General features: G+C 36.2%; 1 protein-coding gene across 5 annotated transcripts; it reads left to right on the forward strand.

Annotated features, from left to right (window-relative positions):
- The first annotated feature begins 1,637 nt into the window (after window positions 1–1,637).
- On the forward strand, window positions 1,638–13,939 carry LOC133522935 (glutamate receptor ionotropic, kainate 3-like). Of its 5 annotated transcripts, none has more exons than XM_061858426.1 (17): window positions 1,638–1,885; window positions 2,558–2,715; window positions 3,150–3,317; window positions 3,608–3,774; window positions 4,402–4,598; window positions 5,606–5,871; window positions 6,281–6,385; window positions 6,577–6,693; window positions 7,283–7,489; window positions 7,720–7,881; window positions 7,976–8,175; window positions 9,729–9,930; window positions 10,099–10,190; window positions 10,554–10,690; window positions 10,945–11,060; window positions 11,718–11,870; window positions 13,529–13,939. In XM_061858426.1, exons 2-17 carry the CDS (start codon window positions 2,698–2,700, stop codon window positions 13,814–13,816), a joined length of 2,595 nt encoding a protein of 864 aa, XP_061714410.1. In that variant the 5' UTR covers window positions 1,638–1,885; window positions 2,558–2,697; the 3' UTR covers window positions 13,817–13,939. The 5 variants fall into 5 exon arrangements, with proteins under 5 accessions (XP_061714410.1, XP_061714407.1, XP_061714406.1 ...); XM_061858422.1 differs by lacking the exon at window positions 1,638–1,885 and adding an exon at window positions 2,010–2,359; XM_061858424.1 differs by lacking the exons at window positions 1,638–1,885; window positions 13,529–13,939 and adding exons at window positions 2,010–2,359; window positions 12,338–12,478.
- Window positions 13,940–13,987: the final 48 nt, after the last annotated feature.

Raw genomic sequence — 13,987 nt, forward strand, 5'->3', positions numbered from 1 at the left:
TCAAACGGGAGGCGATGACATTTTTTTTTGTGTTTCGTGTTTCCGTGGCTGCTATTCCTCAACCCACCAACGGAGCGGCAGCTAACGTCCACGAGGGTTCATCATACCTACCCGTTAACCACTACACGAGTTTTCAGCCGGGACGCGATTGATCATGGAAATTGTTCCTGGCTCGCGGTCTATTATATTTTCTTTATGTTGACGACAAGTGTGACGCACTGACAGACATAATTTATACTGTAATCAAAGTGTGTTAATTGTGATGTATATATAGAAAATATCTTGTATCTCAAAAATATTGTTATGTGCAAAAATAGTAAGTATAGCCGCCATATGATACATCTAATGGCAACAGGGTTGTGCGTGTCCAATTTTTTGGAACTTTTGTAATACGATTTATATTAATCAAACGTTGCCCTAAAATTTAACTTTTACCCTAAAAACGGCTTTAGATATGTTAAATTAACAAAATATATTTTGTTAATTTAACATATTTGCTTTCGCGCGCAAAACGCTCTTTGAAAATTGTATGATGTCACAGTTTACGGTTTGACGCATAACCATGTACATACCAAAGAGTAAAGTAATTACATAGGTACATACACACGTAACACCAAGGCCACCCGTTGTCTATTCTCAGTGCAGAATTTGATACTCAAGCCGTAGCCATTTAGGTGGTGGGCAAGCTGTGTATGCGTGCGTGTGGGTTTTTATTTTTAACCAACTAATAAAATATTTTTTCTGTAACAATGAGTTATTATATATCATAAAGTGTTTATTATCCATTAGCATTTCTACGATGTTAATTTTTAGTGTAGATATCGAAGCTTTAATTAATTGCCCACCACCAAAATGGCTACGGCTTGAGTATTAAATTTTGTGCGAGAACAGACCTATATACTTACTTCACTCTTTGGAACAGACAACGGGGGGCCTACCGCAAAAACCGAAAATCGTATATTGTGGGGATTTTTTTCTTTTACTCTTACTAAGACGTAATTCGAATGACAGAGAAAATTGCCCGCAGTGACGAATTTCGATTTTCGCGGTTATAGCCCAGTGTCAAACCGTGAGTTGTGACGTCATCAGAATCTTCAATGTCGTTTCGACTTGGGTCACGTGACGTGTGTCAAAAGATATTTTTAATTCAATATTTACAAAAATATGCTCATTAGAGGTCCACTAAAGGTAGTTTAACATGTTCTTATAATCCATAAGAATTTATTGGGATACTATTCTGCCCTATGATTTGTAGATGGAAACAACCCTACTGTGCTACACGAAGTTAATATACAATGAGGATAAATCACGCAAAAAGTTTAATTATCAAAAATGTTAATAACAGCGCCATCTATGATAACAAAGATGAAACGCAACGACTTCTGCTTTTCCTCCGAACAACGACATTCCACTCACCCCTAATATTGCTGGTTCTAGGCTACTACAGCCCTTTTGTGTGTCCTTGAAATATTATAGAGGTCGCTACAAGTAGCAATTGTTCAAAAGAGCGAAATAAACTTTAGTTACATTTACACGCCTTCATATTTTTATACAAACGCTGTTTATGGAGTAAAAATTTAATAAAATTGCGTTATTTTTATTGGATGATGCAACTGGACATGACTGGCAATGAACTCTAGGACAAAATAAATTAATACATCGAGTTTCGGCTCATTCGTCTTGAGAATTAAATAATTTGTGGATGTGCATTGTGCACTCTGGCAATACAAACGTGTATCCATTTGTGCAGAGAATGTTCATTACATTATTATGTATTTACTTTCATCGTATCAACAAAGCTGGTTTCCTTAGTCTTCTTTATTATAATTATATTCCACTTCGCTTCATTGATTTTGAGAGCTTCTCTCTGTTAATATACGTTCGAGTAAGTTAATTTGCCACGAGCAACTATTTGTGAACTACACCACATACATCAACCAAAATACCTACATTTTTAGTTTTTCATTATATTGATTTACCACATTATAGTGGTTTTTAACTCATAGTTATCACACATCACGCGCATGCGTACCTACACGCGCAATTTTTATACCTGTTAGTCACAATCAAGAACACTAAACAAACTATTATATCATTTGGAACGATCTCAATGCATCGTTTAATCGGCTGCGTCTGGCTATTTCTATCCGACTACAACGAGCAGTTGCGTGGCATAATTTCTTTACTATCATTACATTAATCTAAACTGTATATTTCATATACAAATCCCATGTCCTAAATAAACTTAAAATTAGAAGTTGAGTCGATAATGCGAAGGTTAAAAACATGCATTGTAAAAGTCAGTGGTTAGTGTTTATTATTAGTTACTTGGCATATGGAAATGCTCAGAAAAACATTGGTAAGTGATGTTATAGTTTCTAGGACTTTCTGGCATTAATATTCGTCCTATGGAGTTCAGTTATGCTCATAACATTATCGAACTCCTTCGAACTATGGCTTGCAACTTTAGGTATCATCAGCTGAAGTAGCTATAATCCCTTATCTCCTTAATTTTTAGTTGAGGTTTGCAGTTTTAGTCGGGTAATTTTTTTTCCAGGTGCAATATGCGACGATGGTGGGTTTGTGTTAGAAGCTGCCTTTACCGTGGCCATAGAGTCTGTTTCGAGTGAAGATGACCCCTATGAGGCTAAAGTAGTACGCACCACACCGGGAGACGTACTCGAGGCCCACAATGCTATGTGCTCAGTTTTAGAGGTAAGAATGTAATGTTTTATAAATCTACTTGTATATTCAATTCATTGTGGTTAGCAGTTTGTCAAGAATAAAGATATGTGATACTGATTTAAACTTTCACGATTTTTACACATTATGCGATTAAGTCCCGTTTCTATGAGTTAATAAGATATATTGTATGATATACGAGACCAAAGTAATAATTGCCACGCACAGAGATGCTTTCATATAAGGAACCGGCCTCAAAAATCGGTCACCCGCAGCGCAGCCTATGGACTTAATCCAGGGATGTATTTGTAGAAAGCAATCTGTAATTTTCAATTCCTGATGTTACCTTTTACGATTTTTTTATATACTTTATTCAAAAAAGCGTTTATTAATGTACAAAATACCTACATAAACGCTACTACTTACTTTTGTCAAAAACGGCGAATTTAAACTTGTATATATTTCAGGGAAATGTCTTTGGAGTGTTTGCGCCAACAAACGAAAAAGCGTTGAAACATGTTCAATCCATATCAGATTTTCTTGAAGTACCGCAAATATTGGTGGACCAGTCAGTGGCACATAATCGGAATTGGTCGGCGATTAATCTGTACCCAAATCATGTGGCATATTCGCAAGTATGTTATCATTCTAAATAAGTAATATTTGATATTTATTCGTGTAGACACGGATGACCTGAACTTGCTAGCTGAAGTCAATAAACCAACAAAAATAATCGACGTACTAAAAAATTAACTTTGTCTTAGAGTAATTTACTTTTTAAGGACGGATGGTCCATATGCGAAAAGATTTTGCGATTAAAAATCCAAGCGTGAACGTCGTTGGGTTTATTTAGTATGAATCTAGAGCTAAAAATGATACAGATATATTTAATTTAAAACCTTAACAGAAAAAAATTGCTTTACAGGCTTTCGCCGAGATTATTGACAACAAAGGTTGGGAAGAATTTACTATAATTTACGAAGGAGCTGAACTACTCCCATTTTTTGATGCCATTTTTGCTTTGCAAGATTTGGAAGCTGGCAATGAAGTCTTAATGACTGTCGTGCAGTTACCAGATGGCGACGATTTCAGGTACTTAATAATCTTTCGCTATATCAAAGAAATAGTAAGCACTACTCGCTATTGGTCAAATGGTCAAAGCTGCAAAACACGTTTCACCAATTTAACCATCTGTATTTTGGAACGTTAATGCAAAAGACATTCTTATCGTAAAATATGTCAACCGTTTGTGATTCAAATAAATAAATAATATAGGACATTCTTACACAGATTGAATAAGTTCCACAGCAAGCTCAAGAAGGCTTGTGTTGTAGGTACACATAGACAACGATGTATGTAATACATTACTTAAATACATAGAAAACACCCATGACTCAGGAACAAATATCTGTGCTAATCACACAAATAAATGCCCTTACCGGGATTCGAACCCAGAACCAGTGGCTTCATAGGCAGGGTCACTACCCACTAGGCCAGACTGGTCGTCACTTAATAAGATTGTTCAAAACATATATAATATATAATTAGAACCACGTTGCTCTTGGGCACCGAGTAACCGAGCGCCGTGACGATGACGATACAGATTCTTTACTAACTCTAATTGTAAATTAGTTGTACGCCACATAGATTTTTACAATTAAAACTTAACGTAAAAACGACGAATACGAAACGGGGTGCTAAATGGTATCATTATTTCAGATCCCATTTACAAACGATAAAAAAGTCTGGATCTTTAAATTACCTCGTCAACTGCAGAAGGGAGACTATAGAAACATTCCTACTACAGGCACAACAAGTGGGAATTATGTCTGATGAACACAGTTATGTTATAATGAATCCAGACTTCCAGACTATTGACTTGGATCCCTTTAAATACGGTGGATCTAACATAACAGGTAATGTGATTTATGAAAGTAAACAGTAGCACAAAATAAGCTACAAAAAGTTAGATTCGCGTTGCGACTGCAGCAATGTTATAGTAGCGGGAAATGAGCGATGTCACTGTAATTTTTTTGATAAAATACGTTACTCAGTTTTCTTTGCTCTATTGCTGTGGAAAACAGGATTTTTTATCAAGGATATTTGACACTAAGATCGCCCATTTTCAACAATGCATAGTCTTGAAATTCACTCATAGGAACCTTTAATAATTAGCAAATAGTTGAACTTAGGACGAGGTATGAAATAATATTTGTACGCTGAAAACATAATAATATCTAATTATTTAGGCCAACATACTTATCCAAAGCAGCCACAGTCATTTCTGTCTCGATGAAATAAGTTTTTGGCAAAAATTTCATTTTTGGTACAAGCTTTTATCGCTGACTGTACTTTTCTTTCCACAAGTAACTAATACTCATCGAGACAATTCTAAAAACCCCAAACATAATTAGGTTACGTTGTTTTATCACAGAGGTTCTATGGCCACCTCCTGTCTCCTTCATCAGATCATCTTGATGGTACCATAATATTGCATTGTCACCCGACTTACATATGTATGCAAATTTTCAGCTTCATCGGAAACCGGGAAGTGCGTCAAATTTAACTTGCAAGATTTGAGTACCAACAGACAACGGTCAGGTGAAAGTAAATAAAAGCTTGTATAAAATGATGAAGTTTGCACTTTAAACAGTCAGTAGTTGTTTTGGTATTGACAGAATTAAGTAGTAACAGAAAATGGCCAGTAGGTATTCTGCGCAAATAAGGTTAATTTTATGTAAGGTAAACGTCCTCGGCCAATAGTGAAACCTTGTTGTCACTTCTGTTGACGATGACTTAAGTTTAAAGATGATATGTAGGTACTGGGACAGTAATGAGCACTCTGCCGTGTAACATAATTATTATATTATGTTTTAACTTTTCTTCAGTTTCAAATTTTCATATGTGTCTTCATTCATTACAGGAGTTAGATTTTTTGACCCAAGCGTCGAAGCAATTCAAAACTACGTAAAGAGCATCAATGCAAAAGTAGCAGAGCTATCTGAAGATCAAATTCCAGAAGCCGTAACTGAAAATGGACTAACACTCAGTTTAGCTTTGATGTACGACGCTGTGATGCTATATGTCGCGGCCGTAAAAGCTATGGCGCTCGAGGATGGCTCTAGTGTTACTTGTGAGAGTGGAAGAGGATGGGCTTTTGGATCTACTTTGCTTAATAATCTTAAAACTGTATGTACACGTAAATAACTTTAGTTACATTAATATGTAACTTCAAATATTATACCTACTTTAGATTTGCTTACAAATGGCTTAGCCCATGAATCAGATCAGCACGATCACTCTTGGACTTCCCAAGTATCACCAGTAAAAGATCTCCACTACAACCGGTTTTATCTAGTAGTACATTCTCTCCCTGTGTTGTTACCTGTGAACTGAACATACATACACGCAGTGAGACGCGTAGTGAGTATTGTAGATGTAGGTAGTGTAGACTCGTCACGTGCAAAAAGCTAGAAATGTATGCGCCAAATTTTTGTATTAAAACCCCCTTGTTCGAAAAATCTACGAAAATTATTTAATTTAAGATTGATAGATTGAAAATACAATGTTTACCTTTTTATTCATATTTTTTCTACAGATGGAAATTGAAGGGTTGTCTGGTCTTATCAAATTCGACGACGATGGACTACGTACATATTTTGAGATAGAGATACTTGAACTTATGGCACATGGCATAGAAACGGTACACTTGACAATTGTTTTTTAAATATTTTTCTACTTACTAGTGTAACTACTTAGTGAATGAGTAAAATAACTACCGGTTAATTAGAGTCCGTCTAAGCTTATTCAGCACCGACTTTGTGTACAATACAAATCTGTGTAGAGGCTAGCTTTGTGTGATTCTTTGTACCAACTTATTAGTATTTTTTTAAGGTAGCGACTTGGAACATTGAGGAAGGATATAAAGAGACCAGAGTCATAATACCAGCAGCAGAAGTTGAAGGTTCAGAATCTATGAAAGGAAAACATTTCATTGTTTTAACAGCCTTGGTAAGTACGAAGTTACGTAGGCTCTTACAAAATTTAGTACATTCTTCGGTCTTTGTACTTTTACCCATAGTTCAATAGCCTAAGTACGCATTATGTGTAGTTTAGGAACAACAAACCGACCCTTTTTCATTTTTTTAAACCAATCATTTAGACTATTAAGAAGAAAAGAGGCTTGAACTCACTACCTTCGCTTTTTAGGGTTCCGTAGTCAACTAAGAATAATCTACTATACTTCAAGCTCCAGTTTAGCTTATTGTGATGGAAGAGTAACTACGGAACCCTACTCTGAGCATGGCCCGATATGCTCTTGGCCGATTTTTATATAAGATTAAAGCTTAATAATAATGTAGCAAATCACGACTTTTTTACACGCTGTATTTTTAACGCTTACTTTACCCTTTGACTATACGGCTACCAGTTTTTTGACATTGACATATTCGCTCACGTCTACATAAATTACTTTCTATACTTCTTGCTTGCGCTAATATGCGAGTTCGAGCGAGATGCATAGAAAGTAAGTTACCTAGATATGAGCGAATATGTCAGTGACAAAACTGATGGTAGCTGTACTATTTATAACATCTTTCAGAGTGCGCCTTACGGCATGCTAAAAGAGTCTCCCAAAAAGCTCGAAGGTAATGATCGGTACGAGGGTTTCGGCATTGAACTTATCGAAGAGTTGGCCAAAATGAACGAGTTCAACTATACCTTTGACATACAGGCCGATGGCGTCTATGGGTCCTTGGATAAGAAGACGGGCAAGTGGAACGGTATGATGGAGAAGGTTATGGACGGGGTGAGCAAAAGCATTTGTCTTTTAATATCGAATCACTTGAACAAGTAGACATCTAAAGTCCAAGGGTTACAGTGATCAACCGCGTGAATAACATTGAACGAAGCTGCCCATATTGACATCTAGCAGCACTTTATTTGGTTTGATACGTGTTTTAGCTAAGACTACCTGTACCTGTGTTCATAAAATAGCTATAAACTACCTACTTTTATTTTATATCTTTGTTAATTTAGAGAGCGGACTTTGCAATCACTGATTTAACAATAACAGCGGCGCGTCAAAAAGCTGTAGATTTCACGAGTCCTTTCATGAATCTTGGGATCACTATTTTGTACAAAAAACCAACGAAACAGCCACCGGACTTATTCTCTTTCATTTCTCCCTTTTCTTTGGAGGTAAGCACTCATTTAATCACTTAGAAAAATACAGGAACTTCGTACTTACTTACAAATCGAAGGGAGATTTAACCATTTAATACACTTTTTTCAGGTTTGGGGTTGGCTGGCAGGAGCATACGTGGGGGTTTCCCTATTGCTATTTCTACTAGGAAGGATAGCTCCAGAAGAATGGCAGAATCCTTATCCATGTATTGAGGAACCAGAGACTTTGGACAACCAGTTTACAATGGCCAATTCGTTTTGGTTTACTCTGGGAAGTGTGCTGACTCAGGGATCTGAGATTGCTCCAATGTAAGCTCAGAACATATATATATATATATATATATATGATACTACCGGCAATAGCTAAACATTATGCCTTCACCTTTACGCCGATGATCTCCAGATATATAGACAGGGAGTAATTGGCGATCTTCCTTCCCTCATCGAGAGCACGAATGATGACTTGTTACGCATTCTGAAATGGAGCACAACTCATGGTCTGAAAGTGAATCCTTCGAAGACCCAAGTCATCATCATTGGCAGTAGCAAACTAATTCCTAGAGTAGATTTTGCGAATCTTCCCCCCATATACTTTGATGGTATCCAGATTCCATTTTCACACCAGGTAAAAAATCTTGGTGTTATTATGGACCGGTCCTTATCTTGGGTGCCTCAGGTGGGTGAGGTTAGTAGGAAGGTGTTTGCTGCTGTTGCTTCTCTTAGGCGACTACGTAATCTCTTGCCGATCGCCACCAAAATTGCGCTTGCTCAATCCCTTCTTCTTCCGATCCTCGATTATGCCGACATCTCCTATCTTGATCTCACAGAAGAGCAACTGAATAAGCTCGAGCGAATACAAAATCTCTGCATCCGGTTTATATTTGGATTGCGTAAATTTGACCACGTTTCTCATTTTCGCGTGCAACTCAAGTGGCTCCCAATCCGTTATCGTCATAATGTTCATATTCTTTGTCTTCTTTATAGTATACTCTTTAATCCCACCACTCCCCGTTACCTAAAAGAACGCTTTAGTTATTTAAATTCCACTAGATCCGCACAAAATTTGCTTCTTTCTGTCCCTCCTTCCTCCACAAAATTTTATAATTGCTCATTCACTTTTCGGGCTGTTCGGTTATGGAACTCTCTCCCTGTCGAAATAAGACGCGCTCAATCCCTTGCTGTTTTCAAATCCCATCTTAAAGACTATTATCTGTCCCTTCCTTAGTGTTTCTGTCCGCGTTACTGGTTATCACTTTTGGCAAGAATTATATAGTATTGTATATATGTAGGTATATAATTATGTAAGTAGTGTGTATGTATATGTATTGTCTTACTGTTGTAGACTTAAATTTTAAGGGTATTTTAGTTTGCTATTTAGTTTTTTTGCACCTCCTAATTAGTTAATTTAAGTTTCAGTTCTCCACTCCCTAAAGGTTGTCTGGAAGAGATCGCTCTGTAGCGATAAGGCCGCCTGTTGTTTACCTCTATCTTCATGTTTTTTATGTGTTTCCATGTACATTATTTTCAGAGGTTGTGCAATAAAGAGGATTTGTATTGTATTGTATTGTATTGTATTATGTATACTGCTTAGCACGTCAAAGCAAAGTATAAAATTCAATTTATTCCATACTTTGCCTAGACATTCTATATATTAGACCTGATAACTTGTTGATGAAGCCCTACTTGAGAACCATTATTATCGAAATCAACTCTGCTATTTGTTTTAAAAAACAACTTGACGGGGGCCGATTGTTTCCAATTTTTATTAGATCATATCTCTCATAGATGTACAAATTCAAAAAATGTGCGTAAACTCCACCAAATATTAATAGTCGCTACTGGAATACAAATTCTTATTTCAGAGCGGTGTCAACACGAATGGCTGGAAGTATGTGGTGGTTCTTCACTTTAATCATGGTATCTTCATACACCGCAAACTTGGCAGCATTTTTGACAGTGGAGTCTAAATTTTATGCCATAAAATCAGTACAAGACTTAGCAAATAATCCATACGACATAACGTACGGGGCTAAAAAGGGAGGTGCCACCTTGGGATTCTTTAAAGTGAGTATATATTTAAATTGTATGTAACTAACATGTCAAGCCCGTGAAAGTACTCAACCTGGCAAACAATTTCCGAGACGTCCGAAACACAATAATAATATACAGCTCCTGCTGTGAAAGTAGTTTTCAGTTGGGCTTTTATAATGTTCTTGCCAACGTTAATTTCAGGAATCGGATAATTTGCTATACCAGAAAATGTATCAATACATGGATGAACATCCTGAGTACCAAACGTCTACTAATGATGAAGGACTGGCAAGGTACTTTTAATATGTATATTACAAAACTAAATAAAGTTAAGTGTCTTGACAGTCATCATTTAAATACAAGTATGATTCAGGAAATAAAAAGTGCACTAAAGCGAACACATATTACCTTAATATTTTGTCCTAGATACGAACTCATTATTTTATTTTCTAATTATTGGGATGATTCTGTTGCATCAAGTTTGTAACGTTGCGTAGTTTTAATTCAGAGTTCCTTACACGGTACATTTTTTACAATTTTAAAACAATACTGATAGGCAGGCTACCACAGTTTTCTGTTTTCAAATTAGTCGAATACAAAAAAAAAGAATCAGAATAACGTAATCCGTTTAGTAATCACTAGTGATCTGATTTCAGGGCAAAATCGACTGAAGAAAATTATGCATTTCTGATGGAATCGACATCAATTGAGTACATGGTGGAGAGAAATTGTGATGTGGCTCAAGTCGGAGGATTACTTGACAGCAAGGGTTATGGAATTGCTATGAAGAAAAGTAAGAAACCATAATTTGTCTGAAATCGGCAATCTTTTATATTGTATGAACTTCATACGACTCAAGCACTGCAAACACCAAATCATGTCATAAATATGAGTATAATTACATTGGTGCTAAAACATTTTACGGCGTTAATAGACAATTTTTGCAATTTATTCTACAGCACAGATACACACACACATACATACACACATCCATACACATATATACAGTAGGTATGGTGAATGAGAGATTTAAATTGTTTGTTTCAGATAGTCCATTCCGACAACCCATGAGCGAATCAATTTTACAGCTCCAAGAAGAAGGTAAACTGACGCGAATGAAGGACAAATGGTGGAAGGAGAAACGAGGTGGAGGTGCGTGTGCGGTCAGTATACCCGTTTTACAATGTAAGTATGTATACAGTCAGCTTCAGAAAAATATATATTATAGGTCTCGTAACAGAATAAACTGTTAGCGAAATATTACTAATAATATTTGTCTGCCAATAGACGTACAGAATTACTGACTATGAGTATAGTAAGAGAATTTACCATTATATATATATGAAGCTATAAGGCTACCATTTAACTAGTAGTCTTAGCTTCATATATAGGTCTTAGAGTTAATTCATAAAGAAACTGTCAACATCAATTCTTACATTAAATAGTTTTATCAACAACACCTTGCCTTATATTATATTGGTTGCAGAGATTAACAATTATTTATTCGAAAAATGCATGTTGTTAGCTATTAAGAAATGTAATTCCAATTAGCACGTAAAGTTGAACTATAAGTGTTAATTGTATGCTACAAATAAACCTTAATAATGACATTTATATTAATAACAATAGTAACATTGGCTTGTTTAGCTGTGGCAACAATAAAAAAATGACTAAATATTTTCAAACGAAATTCCAGCATCGTATAAGAAACAAAAAAGCTCAATTAAGATTTTTTTAAACTTTTACCAATAGATCACAACACGTATGATCAAGTTTTTCTCTTAAGAATACCTAAATAAACTTCAAGGTGATGATTACAGGACGACGACGCGGGTAGCGCTGAAGCCCAGCCTCTGGTGCTGGCGAACGTGGGAGGAGTTTTCATTGTCCTCGCTGCTGGCTCCGGCTTGGCCGTCATCTGCGCTATTTTTGAGATGCTTGTTGACTTATGGGTGATATCACATAGGGAAAATGTAAGAAATTACTATATTTTTTAGGGTAAATTCCTTGAATTTGAAACGCACCTATTTTACTTACCTAACTTTTGTATGTTCAGTCTACATGTTTGCATATACTGTTGATGTAATTTTTAAAATAATATTAAAAGACTGTAGCTGGAAACATACCGGTGTCCTGAAATATACATAATATTATAAGTATAACTTCTTAAATCGTATAGAGAGAGAGTTCTCAATAAGTATGACTGGATGATACAAAGATTTTATGATTGATTGCTATGTTAAAAAAATAATCATAAACTTATTCATATTACCTACTTAATGTACAATCATCTAGAAAATAAACTTACTTTCCAAGTACCTAATACGTATATGCTTGTAAAACAGGTAAATTTAGAGTATACTGCTGTTAATAGATATTATGCCTTATTTAGGTCATTTGTTCCTCTAAATTAATAATTTAAACATTTTAATTTTATCAGTGTAGCATGATCCGGTGTGACCCCTCCCCCCACCCCCGTCAATTTAGTCCCGCAGAGTTGACAGTTCGTCATATGGGTAAATATCGTATAAATCGTATCTTATTTAAAATACATCATGTCTACTAACAGTTAACTCATAATGAACTACGCAGAAGCATAGTATGGAACTACTAGTTCAGTTTAACGTAATCTTAAAGTTTCTATGTTTTTTTTTTATCGGAGTATCACTATAATAGTGATATTAATAATGGCATACAGAAGGTACAAAACAAATATAGTATATATCAAAATTAACATTAATTATGTTTACACTATTCTCGATAGGTGTGTTTATATAATATACTACGTTGATGGGAAACAAGCATACGGCCCACCTGATGGAAAGCAGTCTCCGTAGCCTATGGATGCAACTCCAGAAGTATTACATGTGCGTTGCCGACCCTAACACTCCGCACCCTCGTTGAGCTCTAGTAACCTTACTCACCGGCATGAACATACTCGTAACACTATAAGTAGGGTCAGTTAGTGATTTTGGCTGCGGTTTTCTGTAAGGTGGAGGTACTTCCCCAGTTGGGCTCTGGTCTAGATCTGGAATAACATCCACTGTGTTTTGCCCTACCACACAAAGCGAGACAACATTCCTCTCTTTTGGACGTAGTTTAAAGACATTCAGGGAATAATAGGCGATCTTACCTCTAAACAACAATCTTCTTCCTCGCGTTGTCCCGGCATTTTTGCCACGGCTCATGGGAGCCTGGGTCCGCTTGACAACTAATCCCAAGATTTGGCGTAGGCACTAATTTTTACGAAAGCGACTGCCATCTGGCCTTCCAACCCAGAGGGTAAACTAGGCCTTGTTAGGATTAATCCGGTTTCCTCACGATGTTTTCCTTCACCGAAAAGCAACTGGTAAATATCAAATGATATTCCGTACATAAGTTACGAAAAACTCATTGGTACGAGCCGGGGTTTGAACCCGCGACCTCCGGATTGCAAGTCGCGCGCTCTTACGGCTAGGCCACAAACACAACACCTCTAAACAACAATATCATTTATATAATCATCATTATCTTTAGCATAAGCAATATCATAAATATTTTGTTTAAATAAACAACGCCCATTCACATTATCATTAATTTTCAAAGATTACGCCTACAAACTTAATAAATTATTATTTATTTTATATTTCAGGTGTCTTTTATAGAAGAACTAAAAGCTGAAATAAAGTTCATCATCAGCGGTAGCAGCGACACCAAGCCTGTACGTCACAGGGAACCTACTGGAAGTGGCTCAGGGGGCTCGAAGAAGTCCAAAATCGAAGACGAAGAGTCCCATAAGGAGGTCGAGAATAACCTGAATGCACCAACGCCGTCCGAACGCTCTATGTCGCACCATTCGAGGCATACTTTGCATAGTAGAAGGCAGAGCAACGCTGTACAAATGGCACGAATGCGGAAATTTAGCAAGGCAACTTACTGATGAATGCGTTTGTAAATTTTTGTAAAAATATAAGTAAGACATTAAAAAACTACTAGATTAGAAGTTGTCTTTAATCTGGAAAAATACACGGAAAATGAAAGAATAAAATAAAACCATAGAATCGACATTTTTTTATTATGAATACTGGAGCACCTTAAGATAGTATTTTGG

The sequence above is a fragment of the Cydia pomonella genome, chromosome 11 (assembly GCF_033807575.1).
Source record: "Cydia pomonella isolate Wapato2018A chromosome 11, ilCydPomo1, whole genome shotgun sequence".
Taxonomy (NCBI): Eukaryota; Metazoa; Arthropoda; class Insecta; order Lepidoptera; family Tortricidae; genus Cydia; species Cydia pomonella.

Excerpts from the sequence above, each read along its gene's own strand:
- LOC133522935 (XM_061858422.1), top strand. The coding sequence starts at position 2,287 with ATGCATTGTAAAAGTCAGTGGTTAGTGTTTATTATTAGTTACTTGGCA. Across the intron at positions 7,490-7,719 it reads TGGAGAAGGTTATGGACGGG|AGAGCGGACTTTGCAATCAC; the intron begins GTGAGCAAAAGC and ends TTGTTAATTTAG. Across the intron at positions 7,882-7,975 it reads TTTCTCCCTTTTCTTTGGAG|GTTTGGGGTTGGCTGGCAGG; the intron begins GTAAGCACTCAT and ends CACTTTTTTCAG.